Raw genomic sequence first — 24415 nt, 5'->3', positions numbered from 1 at the left:
TTCCTGGATTTAGATATTTCGGTTATAAACGGGAAACTCCACACTAAAATTTACGACAAAAGAGACGATTTTTCGTTCCCTATTGTTAATTTTCCATTTTTAGATGGTGATGTTCCTTTGGCACCATCTTACGGTGTTTATATTTCACAACTTGTTCGCTTTGCCCGTGTCTGTTGTGACTTTTTTTATTTGAACGAACGCAACCTATGTATTACTGGTAAATTATTAAACCAGGGATATCGTTACCATAAATTACTTAAAACCTTTACTTAAGTTTTCCATAGATATAGATTTGGTTTTGAAGTTTGGTTGTACCTGTAGAAAACTGGAAAACGGAAATGTTGTTAACCGTGCCCGGAAATTTAGAAATGATCCATGTAAACTTGTCGCTCCTTTAAATAAACTTATTCTAAAAGGTTACCTATTCAACACTGTAATAAGATCATTGAATATTGTTTTTATTGGTATAAATATTGATTTTGTTATCAGTAAATCAAAAGCTAACTAAATATTACTAGTATGTTATATACATATACATACATGTATTCATGGATCTACAATCTGTCGATACCTGTAACTTAGCATTGCACAAGGTCATGTTTTTCTCTGGCTGTTTATGACGTCTTTACACTAAATCCATTGGATGTTGGATGTGTACGGATTCATAGTTTAGTCTTAGATGCATGATTTTTTTTATTAGTTGTTAGTGGCTTTGAACTACCTGTTAGATAACTGCGAGTACTCTCAGATCTGTTTATTGCGTCTTTTTGTGTCGGGATGTATAAGTACCCGGCCACGTCCACTTGTATGTTTGTCCATCTGATGAGTTAAGCCTTTTTCAACTGATTTTTATAGTTCGTTCTTATGTTGTATTGTTATACCACTGTCCAAGGTTAGGGGGAGGGTTGGGATCCCGCTAACATGTTTAATCCCGCCACAATATTTATGTATGTGCCTGTCCCAAGTCAGGAGCCTGTAATTCAGTGGTTGTCGTTTGTTTATGTGTTACATATTTTTTTTTTCGTTCATTTTTTTACATAAATAAGGCCGTTAGTTTTCTCGTTTGAATTGTTTAACATTGTCTTACCTGGGCCTATTATAGCTGACTATGCGGTATGGGCTTTGCTCATTGTTGAAGGCCGTACGGTGACCTATAGTTGTTAATGTCTGTGTCATTTTGGTCTTTTGTGGATAGTTGTCTCATTGGCAATCATACCACATCTTCTTTTTTATACTAATATATTAAGTCCAGTAAACTAACGTATTTATATAGTTGTATACAAGTATTTGGGGGAAAGAACGATGATGAGTTGTAACGGTTTGTGTGCAATCAAATAGCTTGGACTTTTAGCAATATATAAGTTGCATATCAATATTTGCTCAAAGATAGAGAAATTCATGCTGACATTATTAAGTACTAATTAAGTTTTATTATAAACCAAAATCCTGCAAATAGATATAGGAAGATGTGATGTGAGTGCCAATGAGACAACTCTCCATCCAAATAACAATTTATAAAAGTAAACCATCATAGGTCAATGTACGGCCTTCAACACGGAGCCTTGGCTCACACCGAACAACAAGCTAAAAAGAGTCCCAAAAAAACTAGTGTAAAACCGTTCAAACGGGAAAAACAACGGTCTAAATCTTTATTACAACCAGTTATTATCATTATTGACGTCATTATTATAGTATTAATGAATGGGTGTTTTTATAATGGCCCTGTTACATGTATATGTCCAAGGTCTGTAATAATGGTCGAGGATGTCTGTAATAATGGTCAAGGATGTCTGTAATGGCCCGAGGCAACGTCAAGGGCCATTACAGACATCCGAGGCCATTATTACTGACCGAGGACATCTAACAGGGCCATTATAAAAACATCCATTTCTTAATACATTTAGTAACCAATTGAACAAAAGTGTATTTATTGCTGCCAACTTGATGTACTATCTACTCTTTTAATGACAGTTTAGTTTGAAAAAAAAATAACTTGTACTTCACAATATTAAAGCTTTTAATATACCAAATATCCAAGATAGTTATGTGTTGAAAAACAGGACGAACAGTGATCCCTATATATGGTTCCTCTAATGTTGGTTGCTGGTCACTAAATTAAATAAAATACAACAAAATCTTGTAATTATATTATTTTCAAACCATTGCATTACTCAATACTGTATTTTACAAAATAAAATTATGATGACTTTTTTTTCGAGGCGATCCATTTTGAAAATCGGCGGCCATAATAAATTTATTATATTTGATATTAACACTGTTTTTCTGTAATGGCCCTGTTCTTCCGTAATGGCCCTGTTTTTCTGTAATGGACCTGTATTAATGTCCAGTTTGTCTGTATTAAAACCAGTTAGGGTTTTTAATAAACAGTCATTTTTGGCAATAATGTACTTAGTTGGTTAATAAAAATGTACACAAAACATGAATAATAAAAAGTTTGTGTACTTTTTTTCTGTAGCAAAGATATTCATATGTCGATATAAATTCTTCGGGATTAAAAAAACATCAAATCCCCTTATGAGTTTTACCAATCACAGTATTTGTCATAGTTTGGAAATCAATTTGGTGAATATAGGGTATTCCAGAGGGTATCCCAGCCCAGGAGTCAGCAATTCTGTGTTGGTATTAATTATCATTGATATGGTCATAACAAAACATTTACTGTTTAAAAATAAGAATGGAAATGGAGAATGTCTAAAACCCGACCAAGAGTAGAAAACCGAGTCCTCAATGCTCCTAAACTTCATACTTCATTTGATCGTTTAACTTTTTTATTGGAGCTTTATTGATGAGTCTTTGGTAGACAAAATGCGCGCCTGGCGTACACAATTTTAATCCTGCTATCTATTTACGATGGGTTTTTTACCAACAAACTCTCATGTAACTAGAAGTCGAACAGACACTTGAATATATTGCCAAACAAACTTTTTTCTTCTTCATATTATAGGTATATAATTATATACTTTGATGTTTTGATACATCAACGGTGTTGTTTATGTAATTGATTCAAACAAAAATAAAATGTGTTGTTATGTTATTGAAATGCCCTCTTTTCCTCATTCTCATTGGTTCAGAGGTTAATTACCAGGAAGCTACGACTGGCAACATAATTTACGAAGACGGAAGCGCAATGTTTAGTTAGTCCAGCAATGAAACGAGTTAAAACAACCTGTTAATCAAAATCGATAAACACAAAATTATATTTGGTATCAATTTATTATTATTCATAATTTGACAAAGAACATGTAGACCAATATGAAATAAGTATTTTTTTAAAACATCGACAATGACAATTTACATTATTAGTCGGTCAGTATTGATATGTGGTTAGTTTGTAAATAGTCCTATTATCATACTTTTGTGATAACATACGATGTAAACAAAATCGTTACCAGGCAATAGCGGAATGTCACAAGTCATTAAAATTTGGAACCTGAAGTCTAAGGGTGCTTTAGTTCGAATTATTCAGATCTTTTTCTAAAAGGTTTAATACTACTTATTTGTGAAATGCAAATAATACCAATAAAACTGGCAAAACTGACAAAAACAAAGCATAAATAAATTAGCCTAGTATACTTAGTGTTTACAATTTATCGTGTTTTCTTATTCACATCTTAATAATCCCATCCATTCGGAATTAGTTGTTCCATGCATATCTTGGGTATACTTTTCAATATTATCATTACTTATTCTACATGTCTAGTAAAAAAGAGACATACAAAATTACATTGTTGAAATGCATGCTGTCTTCTATGTGTATTTGTGGTTGGCATGTTGTCCATTTAAATTGGTACTTACGAACAATAGTACATTAGAATGCTCTTCGTTGTTATTAAGTGCTCGTTATAATACATTCAAAAAGTCAAAGCTCCTTCTGAAATGCACATAATAAGCATGACCAATGTATGATTGACATTTTTGCTATAAAATAACATATAACAGCAGTATTCTAATAACTGGTCCTCAACATAAACCATTAATTTAACATCTGTCAATTTCTGGAAAGCCAAAACTCTCAATAAGTGGTGCATCCTGATTCAATATTAACCTAGGTACATTTAGTTAATTAAATTGATAAATTTCTTTTTATTTCAAACAATTTCAACAATGTACAATAAATCTTTTTGAAAAAAAAAACCCAACTTTGTGTGATACAAAACAGCAAGTATGATTTATTATGTATGATATTGATGAGAATAACATTGATGATGGTAAAGAACCATACATATAATTGCGTCCAAACTTATATAATAAACGTCATAATTAAAGAAAAATATACATTGTTTTCTTAATTCTCAATTGAGGCGATATTATTGTGGTTTACACTGCCTTTCATCTCATTTAATAATATTTTGGTACTTTAATGTAAATTCAATACAGAGATTGGTAGATGAACAGTTTAATAATATATAAGGGGATTTTGAATACTACATAAATCTTCCGAAATCAAGTATGATTATTAAAACAAGAACTACCGCTAATATGAAGGAGCAATGCTATTTGTTTTCTAAACTTTTTATCTAGTATTCCATATGCAAATGGGTTCACCACATGATTAAGCAAATACAAAAATCGGAATGTAAACAGTATTCCTCTAATCTTTGAAGTAGAATACGGTATAGGTCCGAACACTGCTTCATATAATTTAAAGGTAGATGTTGGAATATAGCTTAGAAAGAATACAATAACAACTGTAAAAGCAATTTTTGTTATCTTATATGAAGACGTATAATTTTGTGCTATATTGTCAGATTTGTTCATCTCAGAGAATACAGTACTTACAGTTATGTGTCTGAATTGATTCCTAAAACGGTTGTGAGCGATAATGTTCTTACCAATCAGTATATAACTTATGCTCAGAGTGATTATAGTAATTAACGGTATTTAAAATATAAACGAGTTGTATAATAGTGATATCCACGTATTTGCACATTTTTCTGCAAGCAGACAATACTGTTCAGTCACATTTGCATCACTCGTATGAAATTGTGATCCTCGAATTAGTAAGTTTGGAAGTGAAAACACAACAGCAAGACCATATACAACACAAACACTTATAACTGCATTTTTAGGGTACCACTGTGGATGGAATGGCTTACATATCCTATTGTATCTATCTACCGAAAGAGGTATTAACATCAAAACTGAACTTATAACGAAAGTATACGTCAAAAAGTAGGAAAGTTTGCAGACGGCTTCAATTTCAAAAATACCGTTATTGTTAATTTCAATGATTTCCGATGGTAGTGTTGTAATGCATACTAACATGTCCGCCATAGCTAATCCAACAAAAAATGTTCCATTTGTTGTGTGTTTACTTTTAAAGCCATATATCAATATTACCAAAATATTTCCAACACATCCAATTAAACCTATACAGCCTAATGTAATTGTGACACCAAAAATCTCTTTCGGATAATCAGTTTCCACTGCAATTCCCCCATTCTGATCGGTCATATTGGCAATATGATTAGCAGTTCCATTTTGGTTCACGGAAGAATTTACGTGTAATAGCACCGAGTTACTGAAAAGCATTTTCAAAATTCAATTATAAGTGAGACTCAAATGCCTTCCTATACTTTTAAATAAGGATATACAGAAACAACCCGTCTTTAGATACAGTTATATATATCTTAAGTAAATATGTTCTCCATGACGTCAACTGTGATTTTAACTACAAAAATAAATTGTCAGTATATATATTCTAGTATCAAATATTGAAAACTATTGTATTTACACTAATATGATTTTTAAATAACTTTACATGAATAATCAATTACATTTCTATATTCACAAAACAGTTACTTAAGTATCACTCCACCTAAGAATCATGCAAAATGAAGAAAAAGCGATTTACCCTATGTAACCAATATGCTTGATATTTGGTTATGTGACATACTTTGAGTAAAAATTAACATATTTTCAACCATAATTGTCAATGCCTACTATTAATGTCATTTATACCCTAATAAAAATTCAGATGGGCATGTTTTTCTCACAATATAAGTATTGGAAATATGATGGATGCTATAACATATATCTGCTGTGAACAGGCGAGTTGTAGTAAACCATTTAGCATTTCAGAAAATATGGAATCTCCCAAACAACATATCAAAAAATTATATTTGTAGCCTATGATCAGTAAAAAGTTATTTTCATTTTAAATTAACCCCTTTTTCTTACTATTTCAAGGAAAGACAACTCTTGTTGAACTTCAAAACAAGTAAAGAAAAATATGTCATAATGTATTCTGCATTTATTATAAAACTGCAATCAACAGTGTTGAGAAATTGATAATTTAGTAAAGATTAATTGTTTATTGCGTTAAATTGGATAGATAAATCATTTTTACTGATGATTTTTGTTCAGTGCATCGTGTCTTGTAAACAATTTATCACTTCCGGTTCTGCTTCACAACATGTGGAGGCAAATTTACGATGTTGTTTATCATGCAATATGCAGCTGTCATCAAAGAAATTATAGTTGTGTTCTTTACTAATGTTACTCTAAAGACACAACTAAAGCTAAGTTTGTGTCACAGAGATGAAAATATCATTTGAAATTAGCTTTTGGACTGAAAAGTATCGCTCCCTACATATTACTACAATAACGAAATAACAACTGAAGAAAGCAGACTTGTTTACAGTTTTATCCCACAGAGAATGGATGTTTACTACTTACATTTCACTCAGAGTTTATACACCATCCTGTTACAAACTTGGTATAGAGTTTCAATAGGGTAATTAAAAGTAACAAATGGAAACTTGACATGATGATGAAGACAACATACAGACAGTCAGAAGCCTTTTCATAGCCAAAGGAGCCTGAGGGAATACACAATACTTCTCCCAGTTGAAAGTGGTAGGTTTAACAACATGATCATGATGATTACTTTTTCTTTATTAAATGTGGAATAAAAGTACATTCGCTTTAAAATATTTCCATGATACAGTTTTGATAAAATTTATAAATTTAAAGAATAAAAATATCTTTATTCAAGACAACTTCAATGCTCTCAATAATTTTTTTTTAGTAGGGCGAACAGACTCTACATGTATGTGCGACTGAACCCAGGGTGAACATGTTATTAGGGTGAACAGAACCGATAGCAATGAAAGCATTCTTTATTACCATGCTACATGTACATGATGTAACAGGTAGACATGCTAGAGATCAATTAATAGTCACATACTTTCTATGATACTGTCATTACCACTATACATCCTTCAACCATGAGTTAATCCATACTGCATAGTAAGATCTAAATAACCAAGAAATAACAAATGTAAAGCATTCCAAACAGAAATCGGTCTGATTAATATCCATTTTTTAGCTCACCTGGCCCATCACTTTGCGTCCGTCGTTCGTCGTCGTTGTTAACTTTTACAAAAACCTTCTCCTCTGAAACTACTGGGCCAAATTAAACCAAACTTGGCCACAATCATCATTGGAGTATCTTGTTAAAAAAATGTGTCCGGTGACCTGGCCAACCAACCAAGATGGCTGCCATGGCTAAAAATAGAACATAGGGGTAAAATGTAGATTTTGGCTTATAACTCAAAAACCAAAGCATTTAGAGCAAATCTGACAGGGGTAAAATTGTTAATCAGGTCAATATATTGTTTCGAAAACACTGCGATTTGAACAAGTGGTGCACTTGATGTAAAGGTTTATGTATTGATGTGAAATTGTAGAGTTTCCCAGAAAAACTGTAAATACAGGATCATTGTTTTCGTAACATAAGCAGCTCGTTAATTTAGACATTTAATTTCCGATTTTTAATATCACCGTTTCAATCTAATTTATTATAAAAAAAAAATATATAACATCTATTTTGTAACCAGTTCCTTGTTTTTCACACAGACTTAATTAATTGGACATTTGGTCCTATAACATTTAAAAGAGCTAACCAACTGTGGTATTCACTAATATTTCAACTTTTTCTGAACCTCCGAGTCGTTTCGTATAAACAAAAATAATGACCCTCGAGGTTATTTTACTGCCAATTAGCACAAACATTAGTAAAGTTAGACTTCCTTCAATTTTAGAATTTATTTACAAAAAAACAGGGTTCGAATAATTTTGAAAAAAACCATTTTCAATGGTAGTCTGTCAACTAATAATCTTATGGCAAATGAATGACGTACTACTTTTGTTGTTAATACTTATTATATTGTCCAGTGTGTGTGCTTGTCAAAATTAATGTCAACTTGAGGAACAAACTATTTTTCTTTTACATGTCATCTTTGTTCATATAAAGAAGTATGATTGTTTTAAATATACAATGTCACACATATTGGTAGTGGTATTTGATTGTCTTTTATATTGGTGCATTTTAGTTCCGTAAATTTTCCTGCTGACGTCAAATGAGATAAGACAAATTGTGTTATTCTTATTCTATATGTACAAATATAAAAAGAAGTAAAAACAAATTGAATACCGAACTCCAATGAAAATTTCAAACGGAAAGTACATTATCAATGGCAATACCAAAAGCACAAACTCATTAAGAGAGGCAAAAAATACCAATGGGACATTCAAACACTTTAGTCGAAAATAAACTGACAACGTCATACGAATGAGAAACGAATGTCACTTTTTGACTAGGTACAGGCATTTCTATATATATAGAAACTGGTGGATTAAACCTATTTATAGAGCAAGGACATCCTATCATTTGTATCCCAGTCGACATATATAAAAATACATATACTGACAGCAATGTGCAAGTAATTCAAAAAGAAATAATAAGTAAACATGTCAAAAAGTGGGGTACAGCAGTCAATATTGTGTTGTTATCCTGATCACTAAAACAACAACTATGTCAACAATGAAAGACCGAAAATGTCAAGATCTTTTTCAGTTATTTAGTACGTGTTCAGTACCCTGATCCCCACAGGATATCTAGTTCAGTTTCAGTACTGACTCCAATAATAAAGAGAAAAAGCCTTGCATTCGATTCTGTAGCGTCAAGAGCGTTTTCGTACAAATCAGTACATCGATAAAATAGTTGTTTGTGATTTTTCAGTAGTGTTCGGTGTTCGATTTTGACATAAAATAGTTTGTGTGCAGAATTATAATGCTTGTCTCACTTCATTCGCACTATTATGAATATAATTGTACAATTTCCTGGAGGTCTGTGTATATTGGTGGAGGAAGTGCCATGAGAAAACCACCAAACCTTCTCTAGGGAAACTGACGATTTTAATTGGAGTATTTAATACCTTAGGCTGGTTTAAATATTCAAACAGAAAGAGACACATATGCCGCTTTTATATAAATATGTGACTTTTTTTTACCTTAAAACAGACAACTGTCGAATTTCGTATGCACTTTCTATTATTTCATATGTCACAATGCTTATGTTACCGGTAATTTGTCACAGTATGCACCAATTGTGCGGGCAGCTGTTCAGTAATATAACTTCATCTAAAAAAAAACTTGATATTTTGTGTATAAAGATAAATCTTGACTTCTGATTATCTATACTATTAAACGAGAAGACATCATTTTGTGTGTCGCTTCTCTTCTTTCCACAATAAAGTAATCATCATGCCTCTGTGTCCTATAGGTACAGTGCATAGTCCTATAGGTACAGTGCATAGTCGCATTTGTCATCCATTTTTATGATTATTCAGAATGAGTTACATTTGTATTTTGGGAGAAAAACAAGAAAATACGCATCCGGATATTGATTCCGTCATTGGGCGAAATTTTAAGTCATATTAGACTTCCGGTTTGCGTTTTTCTGTATTCTTTGAACATACATATACTACGAATAAAGTGTATTTTGTATCTGCTATCTTTTTCAAGTTTACTATCCACGGCGGCCACAAAGTAAACTAAAAGAGAGAGAGTCTGTATAATATAAAAATGACCGCCGTGGATCGATAAAGTGTATTTTTTATCTGCTATCTTTTTCAATAAAATTGAGAATGGAAATGGGGAATGTGCCAAAGAGATAACAACCCGACCATAGAAAAAAACAACAGCAGAAGGTCACCAATAGGTCTTCAATGTAGCGAGAAATTCCCGCACCCGGAGGCGTCTTTCAGCTGGCCCCTAAACAAATATATACTAGTTCAGTGATGATGAACGCCATACTAATTTCCAAATTGTACACAAGAAACTACAATTAAAATAATACAAGACTAACAAAGGCCAGAGGCTCCTGGCTTAGGACATGCGCAAAATTCAAGTTTACTATCCACGGCGGTCACAGAGTAAACTAAAAAGAGAGAGAATCTGTATAATATAGAAATTACCGCCGTGGATCGATTAGTAACCTGAGAATTGAAAGTAAAAAGCAAATACACTTTATTTATAGTAATAAATGTTCATTATATACAGTTAAGCGCTAAAGGTATGCATGCGTTATTAATGTTAATACAAATTAAAAAAAATGGGAATTTTTCAAAAATAAAGGAGGAGCAGGGCTAGGAAAAAAATTATCCTGTCCCAACGCACCTGTCTTTTGATACCTTAGGTCACCGTACGGCCTTCTACAAAGCCCATACCGCAAAGTCAGCTATAAAAGGCCCCGAAATGCAATGTAAAACAATTCAAAAGAGAAAACTAACGGTCTTATTTATGTACAAAATAAATGATAAAAAAAAAATATGTAAGGCTTAGACATAAACAAACGACAACCACTGAATCACAGGCTCCTGACTTGAATGTTCTTAATATACTAAATGTATGTTCATATTGAAATTAATAAAAAAAAAAATGGGAATTTGGGAAATAAAGGAGGGATAAAAAAAAACATTTTCTGTCCCCAAGTACCTATGAATTTTGATACTTTTTTCCTGAAATTCTACAGTCATTAAATCTTTTGCAAAATTCTTCCTAGAACACTTAACATACTTTCAACCACGCTCTGATTGCCAGCGATTTCGCGGGTGTGTTCTAGTACAAATAAAATGTTGAAACAGCAATTTCTTTACTTTTTCCACAAAAACCATGTTAAATTGAATACATCCGATCTAAGACTATGACACTTATTTATATATATTAGTCTAGGTCCAACAGGCCTTGTCAATAATGTTACCCCATTGAGCTGTCTAGTGGTAGATCCAGTGGGAGGTTTCTCAGGGATTAGAACCCCATTTTTATGATCATTATTTCTACTTTTGAAGTTTGGCATAAAGTTATGGTTGAAACACCTCTTTGATATTGCTTGATCCGCCCACGCTGTCCATGATTATTTTGATGCCATTGCTAAATTTTATACCAAGATCAGCTGCTAGTTTAAAATTAATTTTGTATTAAATGTTGATGTCGAAGACCAGTAATTTCAATGAACTGGCAACACCTTTTTTTGTATAAAAGTCGTTGGTATCATTAATTGATGGTCATTCAAGATTTACAAATCAAACAAAAACTTTTGTAAAGTATAAGGAATGCATGTGTATATAAAGTGATCAGTGGTCGTTACATACAAACGTTCACCTAAATTGTCCCAGTCAATGGATGAATTTAATGTGTCAATCAATGGCCACAGCCACACTGTTTTGAATTTCATTCTAGTATATTACTATACAAATCCTTGGTTATTGCTATTTTCATTCAAATATTTTAGCAGTAAATATTCATGTTTTTTGTCTATTTATGAAAGAGAACCGCATGTACAGAGTATGAAAAGTGCCTTTGACTTCAATCTTCAAACAGATGTAGAATGGATTTGAATAGAGATATCTTCTTAAAATCAACTGTTCCCAAAAGATGATAAGGCGATCTAGAGGATGAAAACTTATTGGTATCACTGAAGTGTACGGCCGCACTCTCCAACCTCAATGATATTTGAAAGATTTTTTTTTTTTTTTTTTTTTTTTTTTTTCAAACATCATAACCTGACCCCCATCCCTACAAAACTCTTTGTTTTAAGAAGTTCGTGAAAAACTTAATACGAAACTCCAATAGGTTATCCTTCTAGACTTACCCGTTCCGAGATAAAGTAAGGCCTCCAAATCAACAATTTTAACACATTTGGGATTTATAGGTTAGGGTAAGTGTTTGACCCAAACCCTAACCCTAACCCAAACACTAACCCAAACGCTAACCCAAACACTAACCCAAACGCTAACCCAAACCCTAACCTAAACCCTAACCCTAACCTAAACCCTAACCCTAACCTAAACACTAACCCAAACCCTAACCCAAAACATGTATCTACATTCCAGTTGCCAAATATGTCGCTTTATTATTTAAGATTTCTTTCGCGTTTTGTTTTCAATGTATTCCTATCTAATCAAAGCGAAGCAAGCCTCATGTAACTTTTATACACTGTTAAGTACAGGACAACGATTTTATCGATGAACTGACTTGTACTAAAATGTACTTAATGGTACTGGATTTAACGCTCTAGGCGGTTTTTTCTTAATTACATGAACCAGACTGAGTACTGACTTATACTTAGGCGATCGCGATAGTTGGTGTACTGAACATGTACTGAACATTAAGACATCATATTGCATGTATATTTCATATATCATATATGTTAACGGATACGTTCATTAAGATTATGACAATTGTTCAGAAATATTCTTTAATCAGTATGATAACTGCGCAAACAGTCTATTGATTGTGTTTCCTTTTCCATTAGACGAGTTACTTTTCTATTGTTCTCATTTTTTCAGTTTTAACACTGTAGGTGATAGGTACATACATTATGATAGTGACACTTCAATTTGTATAACCAAGCACCTGCTAACTTTTGAATTAATGTATGTCTTCGGCTTATGAATTGTGATTGTTTGTGTGGTATCTTCCGCCTCTTGTTATTCCAAAGTAAGGATAAACAAAATATCAGGTCACGATAAAACTTAGACCAATATCAACAAAATGAAATGGACGGGTCAATATAACACCCATAATGACACTTCCGTTTCATACTTTAATGATAGGGAAGATCTAAATGCAATTTGTAATGACAATGTTTAGCAAACATGTTACACCTATTTTACGATATTTCAACATCAATTAATCTTAAGTAAACGTTTAGTTGTTACAATACTTAAAGATCATTTCATATTTCTATAGGTTTCAATTTTAAATCCCTTATGATCAGCATCAGGTTATACCGATAATTTGTAACAATAGTAGGATTGATTACAGACTTGCAGAACAATAGATGAAAATGATTCCCCTTGTGAATAATACGTGGATTTTGGTGCAATTATATTTATCATCTTTAAGGAAAACCATGAAGCGCAGTTAAACTTCGTCTTTTTTAAATTGAATTTGAAAATATTATTTCTGTGACGTTGTGCATCAAATTTTAAAGATTAAAAATTGAGACAGCTTTTAACATTTAGTTGCAGCAGAACACTTTGAGTGAGGAAGATACAACGATATTTGCGAGTACAAGATGACCATGGAAAAAAATATATCAGCAACTCAAAATAATAGCGTGTCGTTTGATATTGACATCGACACAGAGACGTTTATTTTACCTGTATCTTTTATAGGAATTTTGACTGTGTTCGGCTTTTTGGGGAATTTACTTGTGCTTATAATATTTGGAAGAAAGAAAACAAAGCGAACGCATACGATTTTCACACTAGGACTAGTTGTGTCAGACTTTTTGGTTTGTTCTATAACACTACCATTTGAAATCTACGAAACTATGAACACGTTCACCTTCGTTTCAGGAGCGATGTGCAAAATCTTTCGTACATATAATTATTTTGTGGTAAGCTGGTCAACATTTATTTTGATTTTTCTTTCCGTTGATCGATACCGGAGAGTCTGTCAACCCCTGAAAGGTCACTTGAATTCAAAAACTGCCTATGTTCTTATTTTTACAGCATTGATGATTTCACTAAGTATATCCTGGCCACAAATGTTCCTACAGGGCATTACAACAACTCTCTTGGATAATAAAATACGTCATCAATGTACCGTGTCTGAGGAATATGTAGGAATGACTTATGCTGTGTTTTACTTTTATCTTATAATGGCAATAGCTATTATCAACATTATGACTATTATAGTACTGTATACCTTGATAGGCCGAAGAATAGTGCTACACATGCGCTACCGGAATCGATTTCATGCACCAAAAAAAGTCCAAAGCATGAATAGTCAAAATTCAAAAGATTTGGAATTGAGAAGGTTTTCAATTGTTGAACAATCCAGTGCTTTTACTTCAGACGGACGATACTCAACACCGGTAATTCGAGATGAATCATTTACGTACCGAATTACAAAAATTGCATTCGCCATTGGAATTTCTTTTGTCATAAGTTATGTGCCTTCTGTTTTTCTTAGCCTCACTGAAGCAACACTTGGAAAGGATTACACTAAGAACTTTGGCTCAACCTCCATAGCATTTGTTATTCTTGCAGAAAAATCCTTCGCTATTAACCATGTTGTAAACCCTTTTATTTATGGGTTCCTTGATATAGCCTTTAGAAACAAATGCAAAATATTGTTTAAATCAACTACTGAACATTTTAAATGTAGAAAAAAAACAGTATGGAGATCAAAACTTCCAATAACACGTTGTCAAACATAAAAAAAAAAAAAAAACAGGTACTATTGTACAAAACGTATGATTCTTTCTATATTTGTCTATTTAAAATTATGAATTACGACAAAGCAGAACAAAAGATATTTCAGAGTAAAAGATGATGCATGATCAAGTAGATATTTACCAAGTGTGCTTAAAAGTATGATATTCAATATGTTAGATTTAGACTGTCATAGAAACTTTATTGTGTAATAGATTATTACTCTATCTATGTATTTCAATGGTGGAAGCTCTTTCAAATAAAATAAGAAATTTAAAAAAAAAAGTACAAAATGTCTTCAAAAGACTTGTGTTCATGTATTGTCAGCATTTATAATTAATCTAAAACTAATCATCATTTCATTATTTATTTGTTTCTGTTTATTCGGTATATGAAATACTGTTTTATTATCTACGATTTGTTTGTCAACTACATAAATGATAATTAATGACACTTACATCAAAAGAGGGGCAAAATATACAAGAGGGACAGTCAAACTCATAGACAACGCCATGGCTAAAAATGAAATAGACAAACAGATAAATAATAGTTATTACAAAGCCGGTAAATAGTCTAATTCGGAAGGTCACATTCATTAAATGTGACTATTGAACAGCAGTATACTTGTACATTTGACAGTATTGGAAATTTCTTGAAATACAAATAAACTGTGTGCTCACTAGCCTGTTAGTGTGCTTTTTTTTTCAAGAGACGTGCTGTGAATACTTATTGTACACCTTTTAGGCGTGTCTTTGTTTGACCTTAATTTATCTACTCGGTCTAAACAACATCACCGTAAAAAATAAGATGTGCTATCCCGTTTGCAAAATATTTTCTATAGATATATTCAAATTTTAAAATCAAATATTTGTGATATTTTGGGGTTTCAATGAACGTAATATGTATTACTAGTTGATTATTTGTTACGTTACCCCAAATTGTTTTAAAAACCCTTGTTAAATTCTTTCAAAGATACAAAGAGTTGGTGTAGAAGTTTGGTTGTATCCGTAGAAAACTTATATCAAACGGGATAGCACATCCTAATTTTCACGGAGATGTTGTTTACCGAACACGGAAATTTCAATACAATCAACGTAAACTTATCGATCCTTTGAATAAGCCTATCTAAAAATGTACAGATGCAAGACGGTAACTGAATCTATGAATACAGTTTTATTAGTATTGATATTGATTATGTTATCCTTAGATTAAAATCAAACTGAACAAAACATAATGCTATGTTAAAAGCGACATCAGCTGCCAAATTTTAAGACCTTCGAATTGACTCAACCTTTCAATAGTGACATTAAACATACTGAACCAGAAAGCAGGTAACAAAACTAGCAAAGGAATCAATAAATAAACAATATATGTACATTGTCGGAGAATGTCAAACTTATTTGTATGAGCTTTCGAAACAGGACGAAGAGCGAGGGTCGCCAGCTTTTCTTTGTATTTCGACATAATTTGTACAAGTACAAATAAAGCAAAAAAATATTTATTTATAATTATATGTACCTGTTACTTGTACATTAATACTAGGCTGAGTGCAGGCTCTGCTATTCAAAGACACTAAACAACCTGCAATTAATTTTGTACTTTTATTCCATCTCAATCGTTGAATTTATTTTTGAAAGAAATCGACATGACTACAACTACTTAACGCAGACCGCAATTTTAAAGCCCCCACATTTAACTGTGACGTAAACAGTAATTTGACATTACCGTTTGTTCGTAAGAGAATCAGGATACCACGTCTAGTATAATTATATCGCTTCGTGTTATATGTACACCTGTATTGGTATAGTGGAACGGTCAATAGCAGGATAAAAATACAAAATAGAACTAGATCGACATTGATTCGATGAAAACACGTGCAATAGTATGACAACGTTAAATACATACATAACATCGCTTTAACTACCCCAGGAATGGATTACCTTATCTGTATTTGGCAAAACTTTTAGGAAGTTTTGGTTCTCAATGCTCTTCAACTTCGTATTTTATTTGTCCTTTTAAACATTTTTTTATTCGAGCGTCACTGATGAGTCTTTTGTAGACAAAACGCACGTCTGGCGTAAATATCAAAATTTAATCCTGGTATCTATGATGAGCTTATTTAATAAAATGTTGCTGACAGGTTGAGAAGGAGGCGCTATTCAAAGATAAATTACAATGTATATTTACAGCTCTTTGCAAGTTCATTCTACGTTTATAGACGTATATATACACGCCGTACTTTACAAACAATTTATAATATGCTGAATGCCATTCTGGTGTGCGGGTATTCGGACATCCACATTTTGCTTTCCAGACGATTTCTGTTGATGCTGAAGAATAAAAAATATATGTACCACATTAAACTTGGTGTTATAAGGTTCCATGGGTTAAACGAGATTTGTATTGATTTTGTATTCAATAGATCAAAATATAAGTCAGCAAAACAATACATAGGCCCCAAAATAGGCTTACGGACCCTATCTATGAACCAAAGTTAATATTTGACCAAACAAAAATAAAAAACAAGGATACTGAAATTTACCACAATGACGGGATGTATAAGTACAGAGCCACGTCATGTGTAACAGTGAAGCACAAAAAGGCATATAGACAAAACACATAAAAAGACAAAAAAAAAACATTTTTTTTTAACCATTGTGAATGGATTTACAAGTAGAGAGCCAGGTCAAAAGGATTAAACCAAAAACAGATTAATCATGGCCTTCCATAGCGTAATGGGTTTTATTTATTTTTGAAAGCTGTACGGTGACCTATAGCAGTTAATTTCTGTGTCATTTGGTCTCTTGAGGAGGGGGGGGGGAGTTGCCTAATTGGCAATCATACAACATTTTTTTTTTTTTTTTTTTTTTTATATATATAAACAGTAAATTAAAGTTAAAGAATACTAAAACACGGGCTTCCTTTATTGTGAATCGATCTATACAAATTGATGTAGCTATGACTTCATTCATTTTCAACCATAGAATAAAGGAGCCTCAGCGCGTCATATTGGAAAACGAAATGGAAAAAGAACAATGTCGTCAGTTATAGAAATGTTGCTCTTTTCCCGTTTTTCATTATTCACTTTCCAATTAAATGCTTTGTAGAAATTAAAGTAGTATATATGTTTCTGTAAATTATGTATACCATGGTGTTGACAAACTTTTGTCAAAATAACGACTGTACTGTCATAATTAAAAGAACTCAATATAGAATTGAGGATACAAAAAAATAATTGACATACAATCTACCATAAAACGTAAACACTTATACTTCAGTATGACTGTCTTTTCTTTATAAAACTACATGTATAGACGAAGATATTATCTTTTTTTTTTCGAAATTGTTTTAAAAAAAAGACTACTTACTGGTGTTAACACTGTTTTCTAGGTATGACAATTAACTGGCAGCAATCATTTTCCGTACTTTTGGAAAGATTTTCGTAATGCTTTTATATCATTGTTTGAATTGGCTAGTCCCCAAGACTTCCGAAAGGTTGTTTATCAAACGAGAAATGACTACAGTTTCACTCTGGAATCAAAAAGGAAAGCAGAAATAATGCAAATTAACATCACATGAAACTGAAATAAACACAGCCGCAAACCAGACATGAGTTATAAACCATTCAAAAACAATTAGCTTATTTACTTGCTGTTCGGACAATAGCAAATTCATTGTTCTCTACGCCAGTATAAAGGTATACAATAATAAGAAATACTTAATTTTATATAAAAAAAAAATAATTTTCTAATTGGAAATAAAAGGAATGTAAAAATAATAATGTCCTTGACTTTATTTTCGGCTGAAATAGCATGCATATATATGAAGTGCTGACAATCTAACTGGACCCGGCTGAATCTCGGTATATATACCGGGTAAATAGTAAGTGTAACTGCCTTTATTGAATTCTAGGGTCTACTCTAGAAATTTGCAAGTAAGCTATCCAATTTATATACTTTATCTGATATCAATGAAATGATTAGTCGGCCTACGATTTGATGAGATGCCTAGAAATGTATTTGAGTTGTCGCTCTTCTATTATTGAAATGAATATAACGATTATAAAGAAATTTCCTGTCTTTCTTGATATATAAATGTTACCTTTTCGCTATGGATTTCAAAAAGGTTTCCAATTAAATAACATTAAGAATATTGCGAAGATACATGTAGTAACACGAAAATATTACTCGTCTGTAATTATTTTTAAGAATTGAATGCTTCTTTTTGTAACTTCATTAGGGTGTAAAAGCGTTGACTGAAGTACATTTTGTATGAAGCGCTTACTAAAAATGTGCGCACGGTCAACGCTTTTACAACCCTATGAAGTAACAAAAAGAAGCATTCAATACTTATAATTACATTTTTTTAGCAATGGTCATGAAAACACGAATTTTATTATTGTTTTATTAAATTCATCTGTGCACTTTATTGTGGGACCACGTGTTATTACGAATGAAAAGTTTTATTGAGCAATGCAATTGCTTACGGAATAACACGTGATGTGCTGTTAGCCAATCTGAATAAAGTATCATAATGAAACATACATCTAATGTAATTATTGGCTCTTGATATCTTAGATCAGCTTTGTAATTGAAAAATCAATCAAGAAGTTAATGAATTATGTATCAAGGAATCATTTTCTCTCTTTAACGCGGGGTTCACACATTGCCGATTATTGCTCCCGTTTGCGATCAGACGGATTACTATCCTCAATTATCTGGAATGTCCTATCATTGTCTGAATGCAGTCGTTAAATTTCGGAACAGATTCCTACGGGTTGGGAAGGGTCCGAATAGTTCGGCGAAGCACCCGACAGTTAGGTGCATCCCGTAACATTCGGGGAAACTCAGCCGATTATGTCTAGTCGGATTACAATCGTGCCTATGTAGTGACAGATTCTGCTGTATCGGACCAAAATCCTAACAATGTTCTGTGTGTTCTGGACGGTGTCCTGAGGAACGGGAATGATCTGGAGAAATTTTTCATTGATGTTTTTCTGCCGATTGAGTCCAGATTGCATCCAGATCTTGTGAGGATTGCGAACCGTTTTTTGCCGAAACCGTTCCTGAACAGTCTCGTTAGTAATACGAAATTCGTCAATAATACCCACGTCAGAGTCCCGACAATTACAGAATACAATACGGCTGAAACCAGACAAAGCCGTTTGCAATGCGATAGAGCGGACCGTGATAGGATTGCGTTCCGACAGTACCTGATCATCCCGAGTCTGCCGACAGTTTTCGAACGTATGACTTCTGTCAGCGTCGGTTCACTGTCTGTTCACTATCTGATCTCTGTCGGATTACATTCGGTAGAATCGAGACGCAGCCGTGACAGACTCGGTCGAATTTTACAAGGCGAAAGATACAAATTGGATTAGAAGCGGATTGAGAACGGGATTATCGGGATAAATTCGCTTGGAAACGGTTGAATATCGACGCTTCCTGAACAATATCTGATTGTTGTCGTGATTAAATGATTTGTTTAACAAATTTTAATTAAAGTTTGAATTTCCATCCACGATTCATAGGATATTGATCAGACTTTTAATAAATGGTCAAAACCTACATGACTGTATTGAAATGTCAGAATCTACTTTTTGACCGAGTATAAGTAAAGTACGATTATAAAATGCTATTGGTTGTATAAATAAACTGAACTATACATCGAATTTAGATGGAGTAATTAGATTTCTTTATAAAATAAATATTTTTAAATGAAATAAATCCCCAATCTGGTCTAATATTAGCGACATTATGCAGCAGTAAGGTGTCTAATTATTCTAGTTATTCAAAAAAAAAAAAAAAAAATATTTGTATCATTTTAGTACAATGCAGTTTCACATTTCCTGCATTAAACAATATTCCTCTTTGTATTACAATTGATATCATTAAGAAAAATACCCCTTTCTTACATATCTATTAATGTTATTGAAATGTACCAAGCACCGTTTTTGAAATTCAAAGTTTAAAATTAATTCATTTTGAAACAATTTAATTTTAAGAATACATGTAACGTGTAAAATCTCAAGTGTTTTAATTTATGCAATTTCCACAGACTATCTTACTAATCGTCTTGTAACGCCATATTTGTAGAATGGTCTTGCAAACATCGTTCTGTATTACATATCTACAAAATGTATAATTATATTGAACAATATTAATCAAACTGATACATTGATAAATAAAGATATTGAAAAAATCATATTATTACATCGCCTATTTATGCCCTAACTAGGCACTGGTATTAAAGAGATAATCGTAACTGGAATTATCCCATTATGGCGACGGCAGCCTGAGATATAGGTAAAATCTTAACATTCATTTTTCTCAAATGTAGCATGTTTTTATCAATAGTTACTCAGCTGCAAGGTTTTTCTATACCATTACATCATATTTGAATCGTAAGGGTGCAATGGAATTGTAAAAGCGCTTTGAAAATTGCCGTTGAAAAATTCGGGACGATAATCGTAATTCCATGGTTTTTTTCTTGTTTGATAATCGTAATTTCTTTATCGAATAATAGTAACTGAAAAATAATAAATGTGTCTTTCAGCTTTTCAATGGTATTTTGTGTACTAAAATGCAAATGTCCAATTAAACGATGACATTGACGCAAAATAAAAATAAATGAAGAAACTTTAGTTACATGTAAGTTTACTTATATATCTCGATTTATCATGATTGTTTACAACTAACAACAATATGCATTTTTTTTTTAAACCGGTTTTTTTTCTGAAGTGAATATTTTCGAAGGGTTAAATATTTCGCAGTGGTGACTTGCCATGGCTTTGTTTGGACTTCTTTGTTTGCTTTTGGGCCTTGAATGTTTGTCCCTAATATTTTATTAACTGTGCATTTGCATTCAGATATCGCAGATCAAATTTATTCGTTTATAGTGTATTAATGTACGTTTTTTGATTGAGTTAAGCCTGCCAATTAATATTTTATGTGTGTTTTTCTATGTTGTGATGTTATGCTATTGTTTCAGGAAAAAGGGAGAAGGTTTGGATCCATTAAAACGTTTAATCCCGCGGCAAATGTTTGCACCTCTCCTAAGTCAGGAATCTGATGTACAGTAGTTGTCGTTTGTTTATGTAATTTATACGTGTTTCTCGTTTCTCGTTTTTTTTTATTTTATATATATTAGACCGTTGTTTTTCCCGTTTGAATGGTTTTGCACTAGTAATATTGGGGCCCTTTATAGCTTGTTGTTCGGTGTAAGCCAAGGCTCCGTGTTGAAGGCCGTACATTGACCTATAATGGTTTACTTTTTTTATATTGTTATTTGGTGGAGAGTTGTCTCATTGGCACTCACACCACATCTTCCTATATCTATATAACCTTTTAATACATACATGTACCTGTTAATTATATGGAAAATTAAGCAGCTGTCGAGTCAGTTATTGGTCCGAGTACACAGTTATTTCATAGTGCATTTCTTTTAGACAACAAATGGAAATAAAAAAAAACCGACCTGCGCTTTCTCAATAATATTTTTACAGTGTGTTGTACTAATTTGTCAATTTGGTCAAATTATATTAAAATTATAGAAAACGTCCTTGACTCAAACTCAAAATTTGGACAATTTTATGTTAAGGGGGTCTTGAAATCTTGTGACAGCTTCCGAAATGCTAATTTTAAATCCTTTTCAGCTGGGCCAAATCACTACTTCAAGAATCAAATTTTTCACAGTGTAATTTAACCCCCCTTCTGGCTTTTTGAGGCATAAAACATGAAGAAATAAATTTGGAAGGAGTGTAAAAAAAATTGGCAAGTAACACACTGTCCACATTAGGGACTATATTCGTGGACAACGAAAATGGACATAACTGTGTACTCGTACAACGAAAATGGACATAACTGTGTACTCGTACAACGAAAATGGTCATAACTGTGTACTCGGACCTATTGAGGTAAGTAGATATTTTAGTTTGTTTCAAAGTTTCAATGTTGTGCGCGCGTTTAAGGGTTTTTTTTTGGGAGAAAAGCGGGGATAAGCAATATCCCACTTCCTAAAAGTGCAATCCTTTCAATTCATTGCTCAAAATGAAAGTCCCGTATACCACATTTTAATATGCTATATGTTTTGCCTCCAATATCACGTTTATACTAAAATTCTGCGCGAAATGAACAACAGTTTCCTTCAATAACTTTATAACTGCATTGTCGGATTTAACAGTCAACACTGTTATCGGTGGATATGAGTGTTCATATTGACCTCTTCTTATTAAATAAAAATGCATATAGATTAATTTTGGAGTGAAATGTATAATTCCGGTTAAAATAGCCGTTAAAAATATTTTCCCCGTGGATTTACTTTTTTCTAATTTATACTATATAACATTCAAATACCCATTTATTTTAGGACGTTTCTTTAAACAGTGTGGATGGTAAAGGATCTAGAATAGTTACCAGTTTATTGTTACTATTGTTTAATGTTCCTTTTGTTTATTGTTACTTTTGTTTATTATTACTTTTGTTTTTTCGTTTATATTAGCCTAACCTAAATGGCGCGTAGAGTCTTACGAAGCATTTGACAGACTGAAAAAAACCAACAAATATATATTATATATATGTACAATGTATAGTGATATTTTACCTCAGAAGGCATAGATCATGACAGTCGGAACTGGTTTAATTACAAAGATTTTTATAGATTATAAAACAAATATTTTGTGCTTCAGAAAAATGCATGACAATTAGGTAAGGCTAATTTTTGTTTTCATTTAATAGAAAAGTACTGAGTATATGGCAAGTGTGCAAGTACACAAATGTTCCTTGTTTAGTACATTTAATATTTTTATCTACAATAACTTCCATGCATATGTATGTAGCATACTTTTCATATCTGTACATGTACCAAGTATTTCTAGTTCTTGGAGTGTTCTGTATTTTAACATAGTTCGTGTTCGTGTTTTCCCCATTTCCAAAAGCTTGATCATCCTTCCAATTTTATGATATACTAGTATGTAGCTGTATTCATTAGAAATATTAATAATAAATGCACAAAAAGAAATGTCATAAGATATTGGAACGTTTTCCTGATTAATTCATCACCATAATTTTATCATATGCTATCAGATATACGTTTTTAGTGTCAATAACAATAAAACCCTATCTAGTTACGATTATCTTTTTTCCGAGTGACGATTATCATCCCGAATATGTCAACGGCAATTTTCAAAGCGCTTAGACAATTACAGTGTACTGTTACGATTCAAATATGATGTAATGGTATAGAAAAACCTTGCAGCTGAATTACTCTTGACAAAAACATGCTACATTTGAGAAAAATGACTGTAAAATTTTACATATATCTGTCGTCGCCATATAGGTATAGTCGTAATTCCAGTAACGATTATCTCTTTAATACCAGTGCTAGGGTAATTATGTTTTTCGGTCTGTGCATCCGTTCATCTGTCCGTCCGTTCGTCCTTTCGTCAATTCGTCAGTTCCGGTTGAGGTTTTTGAATGAGCTAGTTATTGATGAAGTTGAAGTCCTGTGAACTTGAAACTTAGTACACATGTTCCCTATAATATAATTTTCAAATCTTAATGCTAAATTTACGGTCCACTGAACATAGAAAAAGGATAGCGCGAGTGGAGCATCCGTGTACTACGGAAAAAATCTTGTTCATATCAAATTCATTATCACCACAAGGCGCAATATCAGCCCAAGAGCCAAAGGCTGTAGGGCTGATATTGTCCGAGAGATGATAATATACCTGATATGAAAAATGGCTCGTTATGATGCTTTTACCTATGCTCAGTCAACAATGGAGCAAAATAAAAGTTTAATGTATTGATCCTTTTCTGCTCTTGGTCTGATGTTGAACCTTGGGCTGATAATGATACATCTTATATGAAAAAAATACATGTCAT

At 32.5% G+C, this 24415-nt stretch overlaps 1 protein-coding gene across 1 annotated transcript; it reads left to right on the top strand.

The window, feature by feature from the left end:
* The first annotated feature begins 13067 nt into the window (after positions 1-13067).
* LOC143081662 (cholecystokinin receptor type A-like) lies at positions 13068-14772 on the top strand. Its single transcript, XM_076257422.1, has one exon. It carries the CDS (start codon positions 13388-13390, stop codon positions 14534-14536), a length of 1149 nt encoding a protein of 382 aa, XP_076113537.1. The 5' UTR covers positions 13068-13387; the 3' UTR covers positions 14537-14772.
* The last annotated feature ends 9643 nt before the right edge of the window (positions 14773-24415 follow it).

The sequence above is a fragment of the Mytilus galloprovincialis genome, chromosome 7, assembly GCF_965363235.1.
Source record: "Mytilus galloprovincialis chromosome 7, xbMytGall1.hap1.1, whole genome shotgun sequence".
Taxonomy (NCBI): Eukaryota; Metazoa; Mollusca; class Bivalvia; order Mytilida; family Mytilidae; genus Mytilus; species Mytilus galloprovincialis.
This window is presented reverse-complemented; position numbering and strand designations above follow the sequence as displayed.